This window comes from Monopterus albus, unplaced genomic scaffold (assembly GCF_001952655.1).
Source record: "Monopterus albus unplaced genomic scaffold, M_albus_1.0 scaffold1.1, whole genome shotgun sequence".
Classification (NCBI taxonomy): Eukaryota; Metazoa; Chordata; class Actinopteri; order Synbranchiformes; family Synbranchidae; genus Monopterus; species Monopterus albus.
Genome location: NW_018127881.1, coordinates 1,504,758 through 1,530,894, shown reverse-complemented (window position 1 = coordinate 1,530,894; position 26,137 = coordinate 1,504,758). Strand labels below are relative to the sequence as shown.

General features: G+C 42.3%; 1 protein-coding gene across 3 annotated transcripts in view; it reads left to right on the top strand.

Annotated features, from left to right (window-relative positions):
* Window positions 1-26,121, top strand: part of gli1 (GLI family zinc finger 1) — a 46,257-nt gene extending 20,136 nt beyond the window's left edge. Inside the window, exons 1-14 of one of the 3 annotated variants that reach the window (XM_020606870.1) lie at window positions 2,253-2,289; window positions 5,516-5,604; window positions 16,007-16,116; window positions 17,641-17,873; window positions 18,226-18,327; window positions 18,441-18,639; window positions 19,241-19,409; window positions 19,576-19,683; window positions 19,975-20,115; window positions 20,291-20,440; window positions 20,517-20,681; window positions 21,082-21,324; window positions 22,353-22,662; window positions 23,103-26,121. In XM_020606870.1, coding sequence (XP_020462526.1) covers window positions 16,046-16,116; window positions 17,641-17,873; window positions 18,226-18,327; window positions 18,441-18,639; window positions 19,241-19,409; window positions 19,576-19,683; window positions 19,975-20,115; window positions 20,291-20,440; window positions 20,517-20,681; window positions 21,082-21,324; window positions 22,353-22,662; window positions 23,103-25,615 — 4,404 coding nt within the window. In that variant the 5' untranslated portion in view covers window positions 2,253-2,289; window positions 5,516-5,604; window positions 16,007-16,045 and the 3' untranslated portion in view covers window positions 25,616-26,121. Of the gene's footprint in view, window positions 1-2,252; window positions 2,290-5,515; window positions 5,605-16,006; window positions 16,117-17,640; window positions 17,874-18,225; window positions 18,328-18,440; window positions 18,640-19,240; window positions 19,410-19,575; window positions 19,684-19,974; window positions 20,116-20,290; window positions 20,441-20,516; window positions 20,682-21,081; window positions 21,325-22,352; window positions 22,663-23,102 lie in introns of those variants that run through there. The other 2 variants (XM_020606785.1, XM_020606952.1) reach the window with 2 other exon arrangements.
* The last annotated feature ends 16 nt before the right edge of the window (window positions 26,122-26,137 follow it).

Sequence of the window (26,137 nt, the reverse complement as noted above, 5' to 3'; positions counted from 1 at the left end):
AGTCTATAAAAACCCGTCATTGACAAAGAGAGAACAAACAGTCATGGTTTGTTCAGGATTTCCTAACAAACGCTCCACAAGAAGGGCTGTGGATAGTTGACAGAGAGAGGGAGAAGGAAAGACACAGAGAGGTAGGATTAGACTCTTTCTGTGTAGCAACTCAACAGCCACTGGATTCTGATATAACACTGCACATGAACACACTAACACACTGCTACGAAAATAATCTGATCTTTGACTTAAAAGTAACAATAAGCTACAACAATGTTAAAGTACTCAAATATGGATAAAGGTTACGCATTCAAAAAGTGAAATTACTCAAATATTATACAAAATTGTGCCTTTTAGAGTGTTTCAACTCTTTTTTTAATAAAACGGGCTCAAAATGACAAATGACAGACCCAGAATAAGGTGTCCTGATCCTAGTTTCTACAAAAAGGGAACTCTTTGGCATTCTGTTCCAGTTGTAGCAGTGATAGTAGGATCTTAAAAAGGTTTAAATTGTTAGAGTAGTGCTTTCAAACCTGGCATGGTAAGAACAGCTGTGTGTTCAAGTCAAATAATAAAACTTCAAACCTAAATCACAATATTGCAAATTAAACAATAAATAAAAACTCACTTAAAACATTCAAATATATTTAAAACAAGTGTCATGCACGTTTTCATATTATTGTACCTTACAAAGTAAATAAAGCTCCATGTTTTGTATGTGACATCTTTGAAACTACATAAGTGTAAAGAAGCATAAAATGGAAATAAATACCTCAAAATTGTAAATTACCTTACAGTACTGCAAACATACTATCAGTGTAATCATACCACAAGGGTCAGGAGGTCACCATAAATCCAAGGGCTTGTCTGATCCTCCCATGTCCCTTGTAAATGTCTTCAGCTGGTACAGGCCAGTAAGAGCACAACAGGCAGCCAGCCTTTGGCTTGAGGAGAGGAAATGAGGAAGGACTGTGGGACCTTGTAAAAAAAAAACAAGTGTCACTGTTTGGCATGTCAGGAAGCCTACGTGTGTTGGCTGTGGTGGCCTTTAACTTTTTGCACTTTTTGTAGTTTCTTGTACTAACTTATTTTAGTGAATATTACATTTGAAACAATTCTTGTAAAGAGCACCTGCTAATAAATGTGTGAAAACTGAATAACAACAGAGTCCCTGGTGTGCACTTGGGATAAGCAACAACAATAGGAGCGCAACAGTAGAGCTCTTGTGCAAACAAAGTGTTCCTGAATGAAGAAGGCATTTAAAAATGATCCCTCTTCACAAACAGAACGTGACCCTCCTCTCGCTATCCTGTCTCTTTCCTACCCTCCTCCTTGAACTCCCTCTTATGTCATTCTTTCTCTCCTTCTCGCTCCCATTTCTTGTCTGTCTACCTGTTAAAGACATTTGTCTGATCAAAGGGCTGTATCTGTGTTCATACTTTCTCAGATCCTTTGAGGGGCTGATAGTGGACGAGTGGGAAGGAGAGACGGTGCCACAGTGCTGGACATAAGTTGGGAACAGGGAACGAATGGCCAGACTGGGGAAAGAGATTTGAGGTGGAGAGTAGAGTGCTTAAAATTCATCCCACGGTGCAAACAAAAGCAGGAATAAAAAAGGGGGAGAATGCAGGCGAGAAGCAGGGGTGAGTGTTGGGGGGGTGGGGGCTAAGAAAGATTTGGGGTGAAAAGAAGATTGTAAGCCTCAGCAGATCCATGAACATAGCCCCTCCCTAAATTACTGCCTTTGACTCACAGCACAATTATCCACTGAGACAGTGGAAAACAAGGGAAGGAGAGGGGGTGAAGTGAAGAGGAGTAGGAGATGGATAGATGAAGAGCAAGAGAGAGAGAGAGAGAGAGAACATTAATTATTCGGCAGGCTTTTCCTCCAAAGATTTGCCGAGGCAGGCTGAACAGGGGGTCAACAATTGACTCAATTACAAGACAAACTTTCCAAGGGCCCTACACCACTACTCACTGTGGACCCTGCAGCTCTCGGGCAGGCTGTTGATTTTTTTTCTCCCCCTCTTTTCTTTGCCGGTAAATGTTTGCCCCTCTTCAGGTGCCCCTGGCAGACGCAGAAACGCCAGCCCTCAGCTAGACTTTAACCTTTTCAGACACTGAATGATTCCCCTCTCTGTTCTTCATGAAGAGCTGGAGACAGAGAGGGAGTGAAGAGGCAGATGAAGGGCTAGAAGCCTTCTTTTTGTCAGGCTTTATAGCTTATAATGAATAAGATACGTCTGGTGACCCAAGAGGAGAGAGTATGTTTGTTTGGTTTTTTTACTCGTTGCACAGGTGGGATCTTTTTTATTCTAGTTAGCTTGGAGTGATATGATAAACCCTTTACAGACTATTAATGTTAACAAATTCAGCGGTTCTATCTAAAGCTCATGTAGAAAATGACTGCACCCAGCACTAGTTACTGTGAACTGTTACTGGAGGCATTTTTACAGTATATCAGATTTGTGTTTTACTATGACAACTGCAATCAAATCCTGACACTGCAGTTACAATAATCAGCACTGTGTATAAATGTCACTGTCACAGAGTAATTATGTCTTTTTAGTGGTTGATTACTAATCAGTGTGTTGAATTATGTTTGCTTCACCAGTACAGGAAAAAATGCACCTTTACAGGGGGATGGACTGTTTCTTGGCTGGGACCAGTAACTTCCTGTAGTCACTGCTGGTTTTCTGTTACCTGTCAAGCGTATTACCATTAATACATTTACTGAAACGTTTTAGAGATACAAGAGTTTCGGCTGGTGATGCACCTTGAGTAATGGGAGTTCCACAATAGGTCTGCAGTCCTTCCCCTGTCAGTCAAAAGGCCGGTTCAAGCAGAGCGCCGCTCAACACTGCTCGCTCGCTTTCTCCCTCTGTTTTCTGTTCCATCAACTTTCTTTTTCTTGCCTTGTTTCTCTTTGTCACTTTGTTTCTCTACCTCTCTGTAGCTGTCTTTCTCTCTGTTTTCATCCTCTCTGATTCCCTCCATTCCCCTTTTGTAAAAAAGAGAAAGGGGAGCCTGAGTACCACACACAGACTTTGACTCACCCGCTGCACAGCAGCATTTCTGCTGCCAGATCTGTCTCAAGTGAATCCCTCTACCTTTCTTTCTCTCAACAGGAAATAGTGATAAAAATGTAGCCTCCATTTAGCTTTAATGTCCCCTCCATCAAGTTCAACCACTCAGTTTTTATTGAATCTATGTAGTGAGTTTTTTTTAAGCATAAGCATAAACTTTATTGCGAAGTATTATCAAAATATAAGGAATTGGACTCCAACCCAATGGCCCCCGATGTGCACAACAATAAAAACAGAATAAACACAGAATATATACAAGCCTGGTGCTGTAGAATCCCTCCTTCTCCATTACTTTACTTGCTCGGTAATATCACAGAAGTCGACCACCTACCAATTAAACACAAAAACCCACTCCTCATTTCTCTAGCTATTGCCAAGAAAACAATCTTTCAAAACTGGAAATCCAAAAAATCTCTAGACATAAACCACTGGACCAACCTTCTGACAGAATACATCACCCTAGAGAAAATGGCATCCACTCACAAGAATAGTTTATCTGCTTTTTATGACACATGAAACCCATTTCTAACACATTTCAACTTGAACCAAGCACCTGGGGCTGAGGCCACACACATTCCTACCAACCTCTAAAAATGTAACAAGCTGATTTTATTAGTAGTACTGTTATCATTGTTATTGTTAAAAAAACATTTCTTTCCTCCCTTTTTTGCTTTTCATAGTGTGGAAATAGCCACACTTCACACACCATGATCTAGTTGTTTTGGCGTACAGTGACCTGTAGCGCCGTCCAGAGGGGAGGAGCTCAAAGAGTTAGTGTCCAGGGTGTGAGGGGTCTGCAGAAACCTTCTCTGCCGTCCTTTTGACCCGTGAGGTGTACAGGTCCTCCGTGGAGGGCAGGCTGGCACCAATGATTTATTGTACTGTATCTTAGATTATTATGGATGCTTAGGGCCTTAGGCAGGGTGGTTGTGTGCATATTAACATGTCTTCAAAACAACTTTTTGCGTATTTACTCCGGAGCAGTGTAGTATCAGGAAAAAGACATTGCATTTCTTGGCTTATGGACATGAGGAAAACTTGCCACTGCAAGCTTGCATGTCACTGGACAACTCATGATGGTTGAACAGTTGGTCATATGAGGGTATAAAATATTGTGCGTTGACATTATAACACTATTTCAGTTCAATTTGGGTTTAGTTACCTTGAGCACTTACTTCAACTGATGCAAGGCATCCATTTCAGGCACTCTGTAGTATTAAAGGTTGGGTTATGTTTGAGACATTGCATTTCTTGGCTTATGGACATGTTTGAACTAAGTAATTTCTACAACCTCTTAGGAAATGAAGGGTATTTATTGTGAATTAAAAATCCTGCCACCATAGAAGGGGCTCACAGGGCACATTTTAATACACTTTGTCCTGGAAGAAATTCAAAGTGTTGAACTCAGCTCCTTAGCTCCTTCCTCATCTCTGCAGAGCTGACCAATAACTGTGGCTGCTGTTCAGCACAGGTTATATTGATTTGCTTTAAAAAAAAAAAAAAAAGATGCATTAATGATTTTAAATGTTCCAAGTTTATCTAGTCCTTTGTAGAATTTGTGAAAATGTAGTTTTTTTATGTAGTAGGGCACATCATCCTATCCAAAACAAGTGATGATGCTCTGGGTAAGCTTGCAGAAAGATTGTTGTGTGTGTGCTCAGGGTTTATGGTCTTTAGAGAGCCCTTCAATAGCTGCTGACGTAAACTGCGCCCTTCTTATTGTGGTGGTCTCTGTGTCATCAGGACCATCATCCATCCTTTCAAGCCCCTGTGTCCATTTTTGTTTGTACCCATGTGTGTATATCTGTGCCTGTGTGTGCGTACAGCTCAATCTCTTGCCAGTGTATAGATGACGGTTTATGTGTAAATAATGGTGCACTGTGTACAATAGGCCTCTATACACTCAAGTCAGTGCATCAGAGAGAGCGATCGTTTATGTGTGTGCGTGCACGTGCTCCCTGCGCATCACTGAGCACTGCATGGAGATACAGAATGGAATTTAGGGCTTGCGACACAGTGAAAGAGAGCCCCTTCCTCATGCATGAGATAGGATCAGTGTTTACTTGCAAAAATAGCAGAAAGCTTCTGTGACCGCGATACATGTATTCCGTGATGAAAACTGCAGCATTTGACGGACGACAAACCATCTTTATCTGGCCGCCAAATGTAAATGGAGGCCGTTAACACTGATTGTGAGTGGAGAAGGACTCTTGGAAACTGGTTTAGTAAAAAGGGTCAGTAGTTTGCTTGTTTATCCACTGTTCTGCAAAGAATGAAATTAATATATTTCAATACAAAAACAGATTAGTATAGATTATGATAATTGTAGTGTGTCAAGGAATTTAAAGGACAAGGTGAGGATTTAGTAGTTTGGCTTGTTTATCATCTTGTCCAGTTTGTAATTGTGTCACCAAAATTATTTCTTTGGAACCTTTCAGGAAAAGTGCCAGTTCTGCACCCTGTGCTACTGCCAAGAACCAGACACAACACAACTTAATAAAACAACCACGGATCGCGCACTCAGCATGTAAGTAAAAGAAACAACAAGATGTATTTAGGAAATGGTGGAAATTACCTACCAACATCCCAGGCTGAGGTCTGTGTTACTGTTTCTCTCATTGTTTGATGCATTTTTTATAGTCCGTGTGGTCTCTATTAAGATTCTTAAATGAATCTGCTTTATGTGTAAATGGTTTGAGTGGGCACCTTTGCTTCTATCCGTTGCACCTTTGGCAATGCCACTTATTCCTTATGATGTTCCCTGGCAGTAAACATGCTGAATCATTTGAAATTTAATGTAGGATTTACTTTTGTTCTAGAAGATACAGTACAGTAACTGTATGCTCATTTTTACCTCTCACATACTGTATGTTAAATGTACCCTGTGGAGTTTTCACAGTTTTATTTACATCCTCAAAGAACAGATTTAGCATATCATTAAATCCTGGAAAAACACACAGAATGAATATCAGTCAAGGTTTGCAGAGTATGTCTAATGCTTTGAAACCTCCTTGTTTACTTTGGTTTAGGATTCTTCTTCTCTTGTGCTGTTGTATTTCTACTTTTTAAAACACATTACTGCCCCTAGCTGTTGACACACCTCTGCACTCAGCAAGAATGGGTATCACATCATCTGTGCGCTCATGGCATGCACATTGTTTTTTGGTAACTTTGCATATACTGCAAACTAGCACGTGTGAATGAATAACTGAAAAATCATGGGCGTAGCATCACTGGATTCATATATTGGCTAATACTCATTTACATACATTCACGTGTATTCTGAATATACATCACACTGAGGCATCTACTGAAAACACTTATGAATTTGGTGCTTGTTCTTATGCAGCTTAAATTGACCATTCACACTCTGAGGGATATTATTCAATAATAAACAATGATATTTGTAACAGTTCAGCACTGGCATCTTTGCTCTGATAACAGCACGCTACTTTGGATCAAACATGTATGATGTGAATAGCATGTGTCTAGTAGGAAGCTGGAGTCGGTGATCGGACCTAGCCAATCAAAACCTAGCTCCGAATCCTGTTTTAATGATAGAATGACTAAGTAGCTTAGATTGTAACATTTACTTATGGTAATGCATGTAAACAATTGTTCCCTTCAGTTTATCATAAATACTGATGCCACAGACACAGATTTGAACAAACAAAAGCAAATACTGACAACAGTTGCTTGTCACCAGGTCCACAATTCAGCCCATTTTCACAGACAGATTATGTTTTCCATTGATTGTGTTTTTTAATGTCTAACAGTGCACAAAGCAAGCGGTGGAAGACTTGAATACATTTAACAAGGAAAGCCACGGAAAAACGTTACAAATGTGAAAGCAGACCTGCAGCAGAGAGGGGAGGGGGAAATAATTGTGCTCAGGCATGGTACAAAATGACCATGCCTAATGTGAAAACACCCTAAATTAGAATTAGGGTAAGGGTTGTGGTTAGGCATTTAGATGTGAAGGCTATGGTAAGGTAATGTCACGCATTATGTTAATGAGTGTCCTCACAAAGATACAAATGTGTGTGTTTTAAGATTCTCAGCCCTCTAATTCACAGCTAGCTGATTGCCTGATTTGTTGCCTATTAGTTATTTTAATGCCTCTTAATTACAGCCCTGGTGGGAACTCTCTCTCTCTCTCACACACACACACACACACACACACACACAGTCCAATCATTTTGTTCCTCAGCTCTCATCTCCATGCACTTTCCTTTCCCTTTCTCTGTTTTTTTCTTTCTCTAACATGCATATTTTTATTTCATGTTGTAATAATCTGCTCAGCGGATACGTAACATGGCGTCAGTCTGTCCCGGGAGCTCAAAGATGTATTTCCGTGTGTATGTGCATGGCTATGTCTTTATGTATGCACATGGGTGTGTATTGTCTGTGGTTGTTTAGTTTGCAGACTCCTCTGGACAGCCATGACTTGGCTCTTCCTAAAAGCATAAGAGACTGCTGCCCTGTCAGAAACTGGCCAAGCCTTTTCATTCGTTCAGGGAAAGTGTGTGTGTGTGTGTGTGTGTGTCTGAGTCACATGCTAAGCCCCAAACATCAGCTCAGGGATCCCATCCAATTAAAAGCCAGCGCAGGCCCACATGCCTTTCCCTTACTGTACCAGCATCTGGGTATTAAACTAAACGCCTGTGATATATTACTAATGAAGTCAGCAGCTCGGAGGACCACACAGGAGACGTGCACTTTTTACTGTATGTCAGAGTGTTTATGATCCAAATAGGTGCTCAATAATTTGTTCACTGTGTAAATTGATGAGGTGTGTTTATGTAAATGGAAAACATAATGAAAAAAGAGAGCATTGTTTTCAACCCTACTGTTTTGCATTGTTTGTAATTTACGTGATTTATAATTTACTGGAGTTTCCACAGGCTCACAAGGAACATGAGTTATGGAGTGAGCACATTCTCTATTGAGGATATGTTTTGCATATTAATCTTTTTATAAATTCTTTTTCTAAACATGGATAAGACATAAGGCATCAGAATGAACAGGCAACTGTAAAACTGTAAAGAAAATAGGTTTTCTGTGACTGTGCAGGAGGGTAAAGAGAGTGAGAGGAGGAGAAAATGGGAGCAGATACTGGAAAAATGAAGGTGTACGCGGGAGAGGAGGCAGTTTCAGTGAAAGCACAAGCATGAAAGTGATGATATAACACCATATAATACAATGGCCCTTATCAAGGGTGCACACACACACACACACACAGGTGTGCACGTCTAGCCACACAACTGTGAACTGATGAAAACAAGTCTACACGTGTGTGTTCAGCCGCTGGGACAAATTTAAGTACAGTTTACCATCCGAGGAGAGAAACAGAGAGGGTGAGAGAGTAACATTGTTTAAGTCTTATAATTTTCAGAGGTTTTCTTGTTTCGTTTGCCATAATCTTGAGTGAAGGACCTTGACAGAACGACAGTGCTCATGTTATAGAGAACTCCATAGATTTTACTCATCAAAGCTTGTTTACAGGTTTTGATGAGTATTTCTGGGGGTGTGGAGTTAGAGCGACGTGAGTTTATCGAGCTCTGCTTGCTCCTCATTCTGCTTGAGGGTAACTGTTCCAGGCTACTTAGCCACTACTAGCATAACAAATTCACTTGATTTGCTGACTAAAGTGAGTGTTTGAGGTGCCTTGTGGGTAATGTAGTCACCAAGTTATGACACAGTCAAGGTAGAAGAATGTATGGACTTAAAAAGACAATATCTCAGGTGTAAGATGAGCTGGTTACTGACCCCTCAAGCACTAACAGAAATGTGCCAGTAGTATTAGTATCAAAAACAAAAGTTTTCATTGGATGTTTGGTCAGATTCTTTGCCCTGTTTATTTGGTCAGATTTGTCCTGTTTCCTCTGAGATTTATGGAAGTATTCATCAGTATTTACATGTACGTGGAACAGAAACAAATGTTGCTCGGCTGATGACGTGAGTGGTTGCTTTTTTTTTCTTCTTCTTGGCAAATTGCAAACCGACTACATACATACTGCTGCCTACTGTATCAGACTGTGTACATACTGTATGTAAGTGCTAGGGGGGAGTAATTGTGCTTGAGCCCGGTACGAAACAATCATGTCTAATCTCTCTACATGACCATAGGTTTATCTATAAGTCATTTTATGTATCTGCCTTTCTGAAGTTGAGCCTACCTTACGAATTAAAACCTTCTCTTGTCTCCATCCCTGTCGTTGCCCTCTGTGATCAACTGCACAGCAAAGACCTTTCACACCCTGAAACAAAAGCCCAGTAACGACAAAGTTAGTGGTCAATAAATTCCTAATGGTTTTCATTTTAATAATTCCATTAGTTCAGTTTTACGGCTGTGCTGTCTGTGTTCTGTTTCTTGTTGTTTCCTCCGTGTTCATCTGGTGGCCTTGCAGACTTCCTCTGTTGCTGTCGTCGTTTGTTTCTCTCACACACTGAATACAAGTACACACACATAAAGACACAGAGGCATGCTCATGTGGTGTACTCCTATGTCTCTCTTTCTGCTGTTCTTTGTCTGTCTTGCTCTGAGCCACACACACACGCACACACACCACATGCACTGGGTATCCAACACACACACACACACATACACACCACATGCACTGGGTATCCGCCCCCACACATACATCCCCTGAAGTCCCTTTGCTTCTTTTTCCTCACGAGTTTTCCACCTTCTCACTCACTTCCAGCTGTGTTATACAACTAAAGAATATAAGTAGCATCACACTGGCTATAAATATCACTTGCCCACCCAAGACTGTTAGGGTTATTCTGCTTTTTTTCTTATAATTTTGTGGCTTTTCTATAAACCAAACAGATTATTAGCTGGTTTTGTTGCCTGGTGTGAGTCCTTGTTTCAGTATTAAGTATCCAGCTCCACTGAGTATCAGCACTTTTCCTTTGCTTGTGTTGAGGAGATGATTGACTGGACAAAATTTACAGTTCAAGACCTTTGTATTTTTACTGATAGTGACAGTGAATGAGGAGAGCGGACAAAAGCTAGGAGAGAAAATGACAATGACAGGGAAGAGGTCAACAAGCAGCTGGGTGATGTTCAGAGTGCTGGTGAAGGTGAAGAGGAGCGCTTGGCTGGATTTACTATGACAAGACTGTTAGGTTTTTTTTAATGGGGGTTGGGCAGATGGAGCATTTCTGTGCGTTGCCTTGGTCTACAGCTGGGAGCCAGCTGTGTGAATCAACCTCTCCTCATCTGCTTTATCCATCTCCCCGTTTCTTCCAGCTCTCCCCCTTAAAAGGAGTTCAAAGAAATATTTGTGGTTGGGGCATTATTTACCTGATACACCAGCATGCAGAAGTAGAAGAAGTAGAAGAGGGAAAGACAAAAAGTCTGACGTTACCAGTTAGACAGAGAAGGGTGTGTGCTTATACTGTATGTGTGAGGGGAGACTGGAGGTAAAGAAAGAGGCGGGAGGAGAAGAGAAGAGCAGGGAACAGGAAACCACAGGTATGTGCAAGATGGCGGGTGGGTGGCCTGGAGAGAGGACAGAGAAATAGTGGGATGGTGGAGGAGTGAAGGAACACCGAGTTATGGGGAGACATACAGGCTGAGAACACCTCGAATGCCTTCTTGACAGAGTCGTTGGTGGAAGTAACTGAACTGGCAAAGGTTAAAGTTAATCAAACTGCTTTTGAGAAAGTTGCTGCTTTTGAGAAGAAAGCTCAGTGAGTACAAAGCTGTGCTTGTAGAGGCAAATGAAAACAAGGAGAGGAGAACCCCTCCTAATCCTAAAACAAACACGGTCAAGTCACTGACAGATCAAGCCAACAGTTACAAAGGTGGTAAAACAGTAATCATAACTGTACAGCTAATGCAGTGTGTAACTAAACATGGCGCTTAAGTGAATTATGGGGCTTTTTGGACCAGAAATGTTCTTTGACAGTGAATTTAGCTGTGTCTATGTCTTTACAGTCATTCAGTATGTGCATCACTTTCTTTACCTCTGCTGCTCTTTTCATCATGTTGAATAAAAACATGGCTTTCAGCTTGTTATAACTCTTAAAAAAACTTCACTAAAGGCTCATAAGTTGCTGTTTTCCGCTCTGTGTGCTCTACTCTTTTTCATTGTGCTTGAGATCAGCTCCCACTTCTATGTGCGGTTTGTAGTCATGTTGAGGTGCAGTGTTCAAGCCCTCATGTGCCCTGATGTCTGTCATCAGTCACTCTGGCTGTGTAGCAACAAGGGATCAACGTTTCATTCTGCCATTCTGGCAAGGTGACAACCCCAGGCGTGAGACATCAACACCACAGCTTCCTCAGCTTACTGTACAGGGGTGTGTGAGGTGTGAATCAGTGGGGTTGAAAGTGTTGACTAAGTTAAACCATAGTACTAGTCTAGTAAACATTAGAGCTTCAGGGATTCCTTTTTCCATTAACATGGCTACCAAATGACAAGATCATTAAAGGTATTTTTGTTCTATGATGGAGGCTAAACCAGGACTGTCACTTATTTCAGGTATCTTTGAAGTTTGGGGCATTTCAGTCAACAGGATTACATTTTACTGATATTATCGCTTTGCATCCCCCAATAGTTAGTCTTAGTAGCTGAGGAAAAAACATTAGAAAAAAATATCAGTTTTATTTCAAATTTATGAATTCCCTTACTTTTGAATGTTTTTTGTTTGTTTAATTGCTTTATGAAAAAAACCTCCATAAATCAGAAGGCAAAGTATTGCTTATAATTCAGTAAAATTGCTGTTCTTTTTAAGTATATGAGACTACAGGCAATTATATCTATGTTGTATACAGGGCTGGGTTATATATTTGAAATCAACTTTGCACTAATAATATATAAAAGACATACATAAATATATATAAAATAGCCAAATGAATGTTAAGTAGAAGGAACTCCACTGCTGTGCTTTACATCTGTTAGAATGCTTACATGTGTAAAGCAAAACCTGAATGCTGCATTTTGGTGATGGACTTACTAAATGTTATGACTTATATTGGACATTGTTGCTAAACTGGCAGTGTGTCACTTTCCTACCCACTGGTCAAGAGGGGGTTTGTTAGACAATAATAAATAATAATGATTCATTAATACAGACAACAGAGTTTTGTCCATCCATCCATCCATCCATCCATCCAGAGTTTTGTATTAAAGTCATATCATTACAATACAGTATTAATGAAAGTCCATGAACAATAGCACTAAATCGTTTCACAGCGTAACTACCTGATTTTCTGGAACTTGTTTCCTTGTCACAGTAATTATTTTTGTTCAGTATCTATTAGCAGGAATTAAAGCTGTTTAAATCAAACTCAGATCGGCTCTTTGTGATGTAGATATGACACTGATCTTTCTCCCCTGCAGCAGATCACTACGTCGAGCTTATTGTTTACAGTGATGTCTCCAGCCCTGTGGCCTTTAAGTGACCACGCTGCTGGTCCCCATCACATTGCAGCAGCTGAGAGGAATTCAAAGTTTGGGTAAAAATGGGTAAAAAAACACAAAGGCGCACAGCTGGGCGAGAGAATCGGGGAAAGGAGGACGGGCTGTGTTGAGTGGGCAGGGGTTACAAAAACAAAGCCAGAATTAAACAACAAAGTTTACCACCAAAAGAAAACAACTGGGCTAGAAAGAGTCGGCGGATGAGGAGAGTAAGAAAAAAGAAAATGAAAATGATTCTGGACTGTGGTTGGCTGAGGGCCCGGGCCACGCCTTCATTCCTCCTCCCTCCTTCGCTCCATCTACAGCCCTGACACAACAGAATCTCCCACAAGCCCAGCCACATCAGGAACGACTGGCTACATTAAAGCTGCCATTATCGTCTCTCAAGTCATAACAGCCAGAGAACACCCACCTCGACTGCAGCTCCGCCGGGAGGGGGAGGGGAGAAGGATAGGTCGCAGGAGCGGGAATCAGCCTAGAGAGAAAGCGAGAGAGGGAATGAGGGAGAGGGTGGAGACAGCTGGGGAGAAGAGGGAGCGGAGATGGCCCGAGATAGACATACAGAGCAATGGAAAAGGCAGAATGAGAGGAGCAAAGTGAGGAGCAAGGGAGAGGGTGGGGGTGAAAGAAAATGCTTTCAGATGGGTGTTTATAGTGCACAACATGCTCCGAAGACATTGTGTTTAGTTGTATTTAGGCTGTTTTGTGTGTGTCTGTCTAAGTAAAGGATTAAATGAGAACACACACATAAGCACCGGTACTATACTCACATTCCCATCTGAGAGTAGAGGAGAGATGAGGTTAAGAGGTTAGGGACTGTCATTAAATGCTGCTTTTTACACTGGCTGGGGAGCCAGTAGGGGAGGCATATGTGAGCCCCAGTTTAATGTTACACCCAAGAGTAGAGGAATGTAGAAGCAGAGTGGATCAGGGCAGGCTCAGGCCTTTTGTCTGACATGACCAGTGACCTGTGGAAATGTCTGTCTTCTCTGGAGATTTCCTCAGAGAGAGGAGGACCAAGAGTTTTCTGGGAAGGTCACAAATGGCCAAACTGTGTGAGACTGAACAAGATGTCTCTTTGTATACCACAAAAACAATTTAGCCAAAGGACAAGTTAGTGCTTATGGATTCAAATTTTCATTTTCATAACAAGAATGTGGTTTTTCATCTTTCAGATGTTAGATACATTGGTCAGTGTTTGAGTCCCTTCACAGAAAAGCCAAGACCAGATCAGCTTTTAGCGTGCACTTCTGCTGAGCGACAGGGCTTGTGGTTGGGTTTCTGACAGTCTGTGAGTAATAGTCCATTAAGGATACAAAACCATATTTTATTCATTGGTTGGTTTGGTGAGTGAGTAGGTAAGCCAGGATGGAAATGTATTACAATAAACCACATTCAGGACTTCTTGGGTTTGCTTAAAAATAACCAGCAATTGAGGTAAGCTCAGCTAATATCACCATCAACGATACCATCCGACTTCAGTGCATATGCAGAGCTCCTGGCTGTTAGGTGAGATTTATTTGTATGGGGTGGTGATACTTGGAGTGTTTGAATGAGGAGGTTTTGGGTGTAAAAAGTGGCTGGACATCCTGTCCTCATCCTCAGCTCCTTGGTTCCTGCCCAGCTTGCTGCGCCACAGTGGAGCAGACTTGTTTAGTTAGCCATTTGATTTATGGCCTTGGGGGTTTTTAATATGCTGCTGTCCCATCCCTCTCAAACCCAACACCACAAAATTACACTGGGCAGCAAACTCCCTAAGAGTTTCCCACAAAATGTTGACCTAAAATAGCGCAGTGCCACGACACCTGTGTCAGCACCATGCACATATGAAATCATCTATCTGTGCATACTTACAAAATGTAAAACCATATATAGTGCAAATACACTTGTCTCCAGACCTCCTCTCACTTGCCACTAGACTTACACAGTACAACTGCTTCCAGTATATTGACTCGACCTTTCACAAATACACACACACACATTCTCTGCAGACTCGGTGGCTACTGTATTATTATGCTACCCTCTAGCAAGACTGACAGGTGTGTCGCTATGCTAGTGAGGGTGCACTGTATGTGTGTGTCAGGCTGTTTGGGAACCCCCTTTGTGGTATTTATTAGCTCTGGACAGCTGAGGTGCTCGACAAGATCTCTATTTAGCACTTCTGGCCAATTACCTTGCACACATATTCAGCGGGGTGGCGAATACGTGCAATTAGTCACGTGCTGCCCATGTCATTTAGCCACTCGCTGACTTTGCGTGCCAAATCCAAATAACTGGGTCCCTACTGCCCCTTTTTAACACTTATGCTGCTACATAACAGACCTGGCAACCTGTTAGACTCAGACCAGAGCACTTTCATCTGCAGTAGAGAGCAGCCTTAGCAGACTGGGTTTGAAAACTTGTCACTTAAACAGCAGCAATGTGATATTGTGATTCCCCATACATGACAGAGACTGAAGGGCTGAGCTAAAAATGTGGCATCAGGAAATCAGACTCAAAAACTAATAATATTTATCAGTTCATTGTTATATTGATAAAGGCACTGTCATAGAGCACATACAAAAATTTAAACAATCATTTTTTGTTAAAAGCTCAAAACTCATTTTTTTGGCCTTTGTCCATTTGTGACAGCGATGACAGTGTGTACAGTAGTTCTTATGTCCTAATTATCTCTTTAAACAAGTCCTCAGCTCCAAATATTAGTACTTGCACTTATGTGGCTGGATGTAATGAGCAGGTGCTTGTTCCTATGATCTCTCAGCTAGAATTACCTTACACATACACTCTTGCTGAAAGATAGTCTCTCAGTATGAGCTTCACACAAAAGGCTGCTCTGTTCTACTCTCATTTTAACCTGTTTTCATTACTAGTGTTCTCCAACTATGTTGTTTAAGCTTCAAGCCAAAACCTAGAATTTGTTCATCCTCATGTCTTTTAGTGATCACTATAGTATCCAGGATGGGAAGATGGTTTTTACCATTTTTAATGCCGTTAAACCTTGTTTGGGCTGCAAGAATCTCTTTAGAGAAGAGATTACAGTCAATAAATGAGTTTAGTCTAATGTGTAGGAGTGTGTCAGGGCACATCATGTACCATTACATAACCTCCATCAGAGAAGAGGGTTTTTTTAAAGCTTTATTTTATCTCAGCTTCATTAAAAAGGTAAAACATAACTGGATGATTTAACCAAGACAACATGATTTTGAATGTAGGACTCTTAGTTATGTATTTGTTGTTTGATTTCCACTTTTATTTATGTTAAGGATGTAATGCTTTGTACCAGACCTCTACAGAGAAAGATTATTTTGCCCATGGACTGCTTTGCTTGGTTTGGTTTGGTCTGTTATTAACATCCTACATATTCCCTTTTTACCCAACCACAATTGTTTTTGTCTGTTTGGCTTTTCTTTCGAGTGTAGTATAGTTTTGTTTGGTTGCGTTGGCTTTCTTTGGATCTCCACTCTTCCCTCTAACCATGTCCTTGTCTCTGTGTGGCAGGTCTAGGGTGTAAGGGGAGCAGCAGGTCTCGAGGCTCCAATGCCAGTGGACATGCAGCCACACCAGGGGCTGTATCACTATGAGACCTCACCCAGCCAACCCTCCAGAGGGTAAGACAGTAGTTAGCATATGCCATGTTAAGAGAAACTTAAAGAAATAGCTCAACATACTGGTTAATATGCTTATTTGCTTTCATTTTGAGAGTAAGATGAGAGAGTTTCATGTTTGAGGCTGATATCAACATGGAGATTTTAGAGTCAAAAGATACTAATAACAATATACCGGTCAATAGTTTGTTTTTTTAACATATATACATAATAATACAAATTATTTTGAAAAAGGATCCCTTAACCTTTTGACCACGACTTGTGACCACGATTCAAGTGTTGTTTTACAGTTGTACAGTTGTTTTCAGTTCTTTGTAACAATGTAATGGTGACTGTCACTCAAAGAGATATTCTGAGGGTGCAGAGGCTCAGGTCCTGCTGTAATTGTTGTGGACAAAGTTCTAGCTCAGCCTGTCACTCCTCCCCCTGTCCTCCTACCCTCCCACTCCCTGCCTCCCCCATACCACCCAGGTTGCGGCCTCTCTCTGACAGCTGCTAATTACAGGCTGACCAGGCCCTGCTGCGCTCTGCATGACTGCCTCGCGCCCTGCTCAGGTTACCCAGAGTTAGGGAGAAACAGAGCGAGTTGGAGAAAAAGGTGGCTGGGCAGGATGGAGAAAGACAGAGGAGCAGGAGGAGGAGGAGGGAGAAAGGAAGAGGGGACAGAAAGACACAGAAATGACAGAGGGGGTAGAGAGGGAGAGACAGAGAAGTAGAACAGAAGGGATGAATGGGAAAAGAGAAAGGGAGAAAAAAGTGAGAATGGGTGGGAGGTAAATTCGAGGGGGCCAGCACAGTGGATTAGAGAGCACAGATTAAGCCCCTGTGTGGAATACACGCTGTGGTAAAAGAATTAAAGAACTGAAAGGACGACTTAGGAGAAGGTGGATAGAATAAGTCTGCCCTTTAGGGAGAGAAGTTAGAGTGGCAGAGAAAAACAGGCAGGGATAGGAGAGGCAGATTTCAAACTAGCCAGTGAGATTGGGGGAACTTCAGAGGAGATATTGAAATTCATAAGAAGACTGGAAAGTTCCAATGAAGCTTCACTTCTCTAGTTTGAAAGGGGGAAAACCCAGATGAGTAAAATTCCATAAAATAGACTTACAAATGGGCTATACACCATCTAGTGGTGAGACAGAGACATTACAGTGGATTAGAGTGGGGATGAGGGAGTCTGGGTTTTTTTATTTTTATTTTGACAACAATTATATTTAGCTGCTTTTGACCCCAATAACTATCAGTTACTTGCAACACTGTTGAATGAATTTAAATATATTAGAAAAAGTACAACACTGAGTCCAAACTGGCTCTTCATCAGGAATAAAAGAAAATTCGAGTAATGCTGCAAGAAATCACAGTTGCAAGACAAACAAGATGCACGTGCTGGACATTTACTGCTTTTCTGATACTTTGACAAATGCACTATATTCTAAAATGTTTACAGCTGCCATGAAGACTTTTTGCAGTGGCCACTTTTCTCACTACTTTGAGGTTATTTTCATAACTGTGTTTCTTTGACATTTGCAGCCTAGTCCCATCAGAACAGTCTCTCTACAGTGATGTGTCTTCACTGCGTGCCCCACTCCTCAACGGCTCTTCCCAGGACTGCCGCGCTATGTTTAATCCCGTCACTCCCTGTATGACTCATGGACCAGGACCAGGACAGGGGCTTGGCCACTGCATGGATCAATATATGAGGCCCCCTCAGGCCCCCCCTCCACATAGTATGATGGGCCACAGGAGCATGCTGCCCACAGAGGGTGAGTCAGAGTATCTTTTACATCTCTTTAATTTAACAGCTGGTACTGATTTGGGCTTACAGATAACCTGAGACTGAGCAGCAAACAGAAACCACCTGGTTTTCTACAGTAGAAAGGTCAGCAAACAACTGGAAGCTGATTGTACTGCTGAGACAAGCCTGATTGATCAGATTTACTGCAGTAACCTGTGGTAAACTGGAGAAAAAAAACAGACCTTTTAAAGATCAAATATGTTAGTGAATAGGAAATATAAATATGCCATCTAATTACTGTTACAGTCTGGCTTTTATGTCTACACTGGCTCTCATATTGAGAAATGTTAATGCTGCTCTCTGTTCTTAATGCCTTGCAGGTGGTAATAGCACCCCCTACTGTAACCAGAACAACATGCTGTCATCTCACAATAACTTCTGCCAAGTTCAGCCTGGCTCCGATCAGATCGGGTCAGGTGATGGTAAGGAACACTCACATATTACTGCGGAAGTGGTGTGTCCTGACAGAATTAAAATTTAAATACACCTTTTGCAAAGTTAACCTTCCTGTTTTTGTCATCCTCTGCCCCCTTAGGCTCGAGGTTCTCCACACCCCACTCTATGCTAAAGCTGAGTAAAAAGAGAGCGCTGTCCATCTCTCCTCTGTCTGATGCCAGCGTAGATCTGCAGACAGTCATCCGGACATCACCCAACTCCTTGGTGGCCTTTGTCAACTCCCGCTGCAACCCCAATGGTGCTAGCTCCTATGGTCATCTCTCTGTGAGCGCCATGAGGTCAGATATTTCTCTGTTCTATATATTACGATAAAATTACAATAAAATACAGTACGGGCACAGAATACACTAAACCCAACAGCAAAGTCTAACAATTACAAATAAGTGAAAAACACTCTTTTAGCATAGATTTAAATTTTCTCAGAAAAACAACAAACTGAAGTTTTAGTTCATTTTTAGAGCGTTTAACATAAAAGAAGCTGCATATGCAAAAGCTCTTCTACTCTGAACTCTGGTTATAGCCATCAAATGTAGGTTCTGTGAATGAAGAGTATAATTATTAGATTTCACCTGTTTCAACCATACATGTTGTCCTAACCTGAAAGCTGCAGCAAAATGGGTGAGAGAGGTACCCACAGGCAGACTTGTCCATCAAGGCAAATCAGTTATATAAAGGCAAATGATGAGAAAAGGCTGCAATACCACTGTTTTGAGTAATCAAATGTTCCTCTGTACATGGAAAAGTTTTGCATGCACTTACACATTTTAACATTTCAGCAAACTGGTTGTAGACATTTTGATCGTTCTGAATACCTCACTGGTTCCGTGAGTTTTTGTTCTCCTAAAGCTGTGATGTTGGTTTTTTTCTCTTACCTCACAGTCCATCTCTGGGTTATTCCAGCAACATGAACTGCCCATCCAGGCAACAAGGCTCCATGTACAGTGGAGGTGGGGGGACACCTCTGGGTGGACACACATCAGGTCCCTGCCAAGCGTCCCGTCTACCTCCACACCATCCACGGCTCCACGCTCCGTCCAAGCATGGACATGTAAGACAGCGCCCTCTCGAACTTTACAAACCTGCGAGAGGATGGATAAGTGATGGGAATGTGATACCGATAAAATCTATATTACTTGAATGAATGTGAATGACTGAGAGACAGAAACAGACTGTGCGAGGCAGATGTAGTACAGCATGTGTGTATTGCTTTGTAGCTGAAAACAGAGCCGGGGCTGGGAGGTGTGATGAATGGCATGAATGTGAAGAGCATGGAGGAGAGGTCAGAGGGAGATGTGGCAAGTCCTTCTTCCACTGGCACTCAGGTACAGTAACTTTCTTATTCTTTTGCAAGTTGTTTCTCTTTTCACACATTTATATTTTAGTTTTCAGCCTTAGATTTATCAGATACTCATGCAGGAAAAGAAAAGCTTTTTTGTCAAAATGAAATGGAACTAAGAAGCTGTAACTATAGGTGGAGTGAACCTCCATCATATCACCAGTATATAACCTGCTGATATCTGATATGTAATACAGTACAAATGTACAAAGTATGTATAGATTTCATTTAAACTTCAGAAACAAATGTTTTGGTTTGTGCACATATGTTTCATCAGGACCCTCTCCTGGGTCTACTTGATGGCAGAGATGACTTGGACAAAGAGGATGGGAAACCTGAACCAGAGGCCATCTATGAAACAAACTGTCATTGGGAAAGCTGTAACAAAGAATTTGACACACAAGACCAGCTAGTTCATGTAAGAAATATTGATCTAAAGACACCGTACACTGGGGAAACAAACAAAGGAAAAACAGGGTGGTCTTGAGCAAATCCAAGGCTACATTTTCAAATCCTACTTAATACTCGTTTGCATTAGCATTTTAGTATATCACATTGATTACTGCCTCCTTCTTTATCTGTTTACTCTGCAGCACATCAACAATGAGCACATCCATGGAGAGAAGAAGGAGTTTGTGTGTCACTGTCAGGAATGCTCTCGAGAACAGAGGCCTGTCAAAGCCCAGTACATGTTGGTGGTTCATATGCGCAGACACACCGGAGAGAAGCCACACAAGTGCACTGTGAGTGGATCCTCTATTATTTAAGACTATTTAAAGGTATTGCAACTTGACTTAAAAAAACATATTTCTGTTTTAGTTTGAAGGCTGCAACAAGGCCTATTCGCGCCTGGAAAATTTAAAGACTCACCTGCGCTCTCACACTGGTGAGAAACCATATGTGTGTGAGCATGAAGGCTGCAACAAGGCCTTCTCCAATGCTTCAGACCGGGCCAAGCATCAGAACCGAACTCATTCCAATGAGGTACTGTAGTATACACTGAAGTAATAGAGTAATTTAATCTAAATAGCTTGACATGTAAATTTAGATTTTGTCTTGGCTATGTACATGGTCAACAACACTAATGTAGCAAACTGTGATTATCCTGTCTGAGGCAGACAAGTAATTACTGAATGTTGTTTTTTTTTTACTTAAATTACTTAAAATAGAGGGTCTGGCAAATATTTTGTACATCGGCAATGGCAGGTTTAAAAAGGAAAAGTTAACTTTTATACAGAGAGTGCCATTATCAATCATTTGTACTGGACCTAGAATGTCAAGGCACTACATTGGAGACACTCCTGTACTTAAGTGAATTATGGTATACAAGACTGTCTACACACAAAAAAGATTGTGTACTGACCCACACCTTGAACCATTGCAGAAACCGTATGTATGTAAAATCCCCGGCTGCACTAAACGATACACAGATCCCAGCTCACTGCGTAAACATGTAAAGACAGTGCACGGCCCTGAAGCCCACATCACCAAGAAGCATCGTGGAGACACAGGACCTCGACCCCCTGGCTCAGCCATGACCCCTGGAAGTCAGAACTCTGAACTGCTGCTGGAGAAAGAGGAGACACGCAGGGAGGACTGCAAACTCCTGGCTCCTGAGAACGCTCTCGTGAGTGGTACATTTTATTGACAGCCTGTGATATCATTTAAAAATGAGAAAATTAATTAAAAGTTAGGACTGTATCTATAGGTGAGGGAAAGAAGTTTTATCGTTAGCTGGTGGAATATGACACTCGCCACTGGGTGTCAGTCAGGACACAAGACTGGAGACTTGAATAATTACATCTACTTTATTGGCTGTGTGTGTGTGTGTGTGTGTGTGTGTGTGTGTGTGTGTGTGTGTGGTTCTACAGAGCAAAAAGAAAAAACTAAATTAAAGTTAGACTGCCAGTTACAATGACTGGCAAGTTATTCTCATTGCTTCCATCAAAGTAACAAATATACAGTACATTACTTATTGTTATGGAGATGATATACCATAATCAAGTGAAGTTATATATTGATATATGGAAACACAATAACTCAAAACCGCCAGCTATCTCTTAAAGCAGTCCTTTCAGTACAGTTCACCCAATAACTGAGGATTGAATTTAGCTAAGAGTACTAGCGACATCTGGCGGATTCTACCAGAACATGGTAGCTGGTTTACATTGACTCAGCACTAAAGTAGCAATGCTCAAGTAACCAAAATATAAGATTGAAAACAAAATACAGCAGTCACCCGGATGTTCGGCCGTCCTACCACATTAATCAGTAAGATAATTCAACCATCTACCATGGAAAGGTGAATTTTAATGTGCACAACAATGACACCGGCGGAAGATAACATTTAGCTTAACAGAAAATAGTTGAATTACCTGACCTGCTTCCATTTACAACAAACTGTAGTAAATTTTCTTACCAGTACTGCTGACCAAAGGAAAATACAGGCATACACTGTACAAGTTGTTACAAAACTCAAATTACAGCTCAATTTTTATCTGTCCATTATCAAAGTTCCTCTTAACCCGAAGCCTTTCTAACAGTATCCATAGATATTTTTTTAGCCTAGTAGGTACAAAATACATTTCTGCCATTTGAAAATGGTTGTCAGTAATTTCAAGTAGACATGACAACATATTACAATACTTCTTACAGAAATCCCAGCCAAGCCCTGGTGGTCAATCATCCTGCAGCAGTGAACGTTCTCCACTGGGGAGCGCCAACAACAATGACAGTGGGGTGGAGATGAACTTAAATGCAGCGGGCAGCTTGGAGGATCTCACAGCACTGGAGGATGGAGTAGGAGGTGGCGGAGGAGGGGAGCCTGTAAGTGGAGGAGGAACAATGGGAATGTCAGCACAGGCTTTGAAGAGGCTGGAGAACCTGAAGATTGACAAACTTAAGCAAATTCATAGGCCAAGCCCTCCCAGCCGCTGTGTCAACAACAAGCTACCTACACTTCCTGGTAAGTTCGATGAAATCATTCATAAATAATCAAAATGTCATAATTATGGGCATATTCTTTGTTTGTATTGATTTATATTGAAGTGTGAATTGTTGCACAAAATAGAATATTCTGCTGGCCAGAAGCAAGAATTGCATTGTTACAGCATAACAGGACATGTGTCTCCAACATGTAGGGTTTGCATGCTACAGTGTTAAAAATATTGTGTTTGTTGGTATTTGTGACTTTGGTGAAGATCAGATCACATTTCATGACCAATTTATGCAGAAAACCAGGAAATTGCAAACAGTTTTCTTGTGGCTGTACAAGTCAAAATAAATATTTGTAAGATCGTAATGAACTATCTCTAAGGACTTGTGGCTGTACAAGTCAAAATAAATATGTGTAAGATCGTAATGAACCCATCTCTAAGGATGTTCTTCTTGGTTGTACATTTTCAGGTTCAGGGGAGAATATGGGAATGTGTACACCTTCTCCGCTCCTATCAAATCGCCGTGTTATGGAGTTGGCCAACCATGAGTTAGGAGGTGGATGCGCTACTAATGACAGAAGAGGCAGTGGCACCAGCAGCCTGAGCTCTGCATATACTGTCAGCCGTCGCTCCTCCATGGTGTCCCCTTACCTGTCCAGTCGGCGCTCCAGTGAGGTCTCGCAAATGGGAGGAACAGGAAGGGGAGGATGTCACTTTGTTGGCCCAGAGCAGAGTGGGGGAGACCCCCTCTCTCCTGAGACCAATCGCAGAGCAGCTTCATGTTCTGGAGGGGGAGGATTGCCAGGTCTTCCTAATTTAACACCAGCCCAGCAATACAGTTTAAAGGCCAAATATGCTGCAGCAACTGGTGGGCCACCACCTACTCCTTTACCCAATATGGAGCAGCCGGGAACTCCAGGCAGAAGAGGAGGTGTTTTGAGTGAGCTCCAGGGTCAGCCGCTGCCTCCTTTCCTTCAACTAGGTGGCCCACGTAGACACAGTGCCAACACAGAGTATGGCACTGGTGTTATGTACCCTCACCAAGTTCCAGGTAATAGCAGCAGAAGAGCCAGTGACCCAGTTCATTCAGCAGCAGATCCACAAGCTCTCCCAAAACGCTTCAATAGCCTTAATAATGTAGCTATGATGGGCAGAAGGAATGCACTACACCGTGGCTCTGACACCAGTCTTACCCGACACATTTACTCCCCCCGACCGCCTAGCATTACAGAGAATGTAATGATGGAGGCTATAAGTATGGAACCCCACCTTGCCCCTGTTCATGCCAGGGATCGAGCCATGATGATGTCCTGTGGAGAAAGAAGCTTCACAGGATACCAGCAACAGCATCAAAATCTTGCAGGAGTTGGAGGTGGAGGTCCTCTTTCAAATCAGCTGTCCCCAAACCATGACTCTCTGGGCTGTCCAGACCAGAGTTATATGCAAGGACACTACCAGAACCAAGGAGAGGAAGTCAATTCTAGGGCTGGTGGAAATCCAATGGGCCAGTCACGGTCTGTTCAGCCAGAGGGCACATGTACTACCCTTCTCCAGCAGGCTGAGTACAGTATGAGCACCTGCCAGCTGAGTCCCTCAGGCCCCCATTATCCTAACATAGGCCATGGTGGTGATACTGGAAGCCCATGGAGTGACACCCACTGCCAAGTCCAGACTTCTAGCCGTGCTCTCCAGAACCAACAGGGAATGCAATACTCAGATCCCAGCCTGCAGCCTCAACAGACACAGGCCCACTTCAGCAATCAGACAGGTCTTTATAATAGTCCTGATGGAACACATAAGCTCATCATCAAGCCTGAGCAGCAGTTCCACCCTGGGATGGGAGGTGGAAATGCCTGTCAAAGTACAAAGCTCCAACAGCAGCGTATGCTCCTCCAGCAGACTCAAGATTACCCACAACATGTAGGTCAGGTTATGACAAGGAGCTCTAATAATCCCAGCTGTGACTTTCAAGGACAGAACCAAACCTCTTTCCCCAGAGGGGGTGGTTGGAATTCAGGCTGGATACAGGCAAAGGAGATGATGGTGAGAAATTATGTACAGTCCCAGCAAGCACTCATGTGGGAGCAGCAACAAGAACAGCAACAGCAGAGTGGAATTAAACCTCCTCCTCCTTCTGACAATGTGGATATGAGTGGCCAGACAGCACTGATACAGCACAGTCCACAGCACCAAAACCAGAATCTTCACTCCAGCCAGCCCTATCTTTCTTACCCAAACCAGAACCTGGTTACAAGCACTCCAACCCACTGCCGAGGGCCCAGCTCTGTGACACCTAAAGACCAGCAGCTGACAGGTCTTCAAAGCTCATGCTATGGCCAGGAGATGGTGGTCCCCAGGCCTCCTCAGGGACCAAAACCTCTCAGCCGCCAGAACAGCCTTTCACAGGTGGGAGGAGGCTACCTGGGCAGCCCAGACCACCTCAGCCCTGTCCACTCTATTTCCAGCCCCAGACGAGGGGTCAGACTGCCTCCAGTCCAGCATCCACAACACCCGCAAAACGAAATGCTTTCTCCTTCTAATAACAACAATATTTACTACTCTGGTCAGATCAATATGGCTATGGAGAAATATATGGCCTCCCAAAATGGGCCTTGTATCAAACAGCAGCATAGTATGGCATCCAACCTAGACCCAACAGGTGGCAATAAGTCTGACTCCATGGCTCCCAATCCTGATTCTGGCCCCATCTCTAATGCCTTAGAAAACCTGGACCTAGACAATGCCCGCATAGACTTCACCTCCATCATCGATGATGCTGAGTCTTCTTCATTCAGCCCAGTCAATAATCCCCTCCAGGGTCAGCTAGGGTCTTCCTCCCAGGCCTCTTCCTGCCTCACCACCCCTCAAACATCAATCAGCCTACCTGCAGGCTCTGGCCTGTCCAACATGGCTGTCGGTGACATGACGTCCATGCTTACCTCACTGGCTGGAGAGAATAAATACCTGAACACACCATCTTAGAAGAGGACTCTTGGGCAGCTCAACATATATTTAGGTTAACAATTAAAAAGGAGGCCTTGACCAGGATTTAACGTAATTCTTAAGTCCTGTCGCTTATAGGTTAGTAAAAGTAAGACAGACAAACTTTTGAATACAACATTTCATGTAATGGATCATTAGTCTGGGCTGTTTTATACGCTGCCATAAGCCTTGTACATAAATCCAACATATGACTCCTTGTTCGAGCGAGCATCCTGAACTGGCAAAGGGTCTGTTGTTACCGGGTACACAAGTAACAGGAATGATGGCATGTTGTAGTGTGTTTTGGTTGTAACTTGAGACTAAGCTAGTAATGTGGTCCTACCACAGGTTCAAAATTGTAAGAACTTCCACACAAAATCTTAAACCAAAGGTGCCTGATCAACCTGCCTTTCTGTGTTCTTCCATTGCTGCCTTGGTACTTGTTATATTTCTCTGTCCTATGGTAATACACAGAGCAAAATGCCTGATATGAAGTTCATACTTTTTCAAAATAGGCATTCC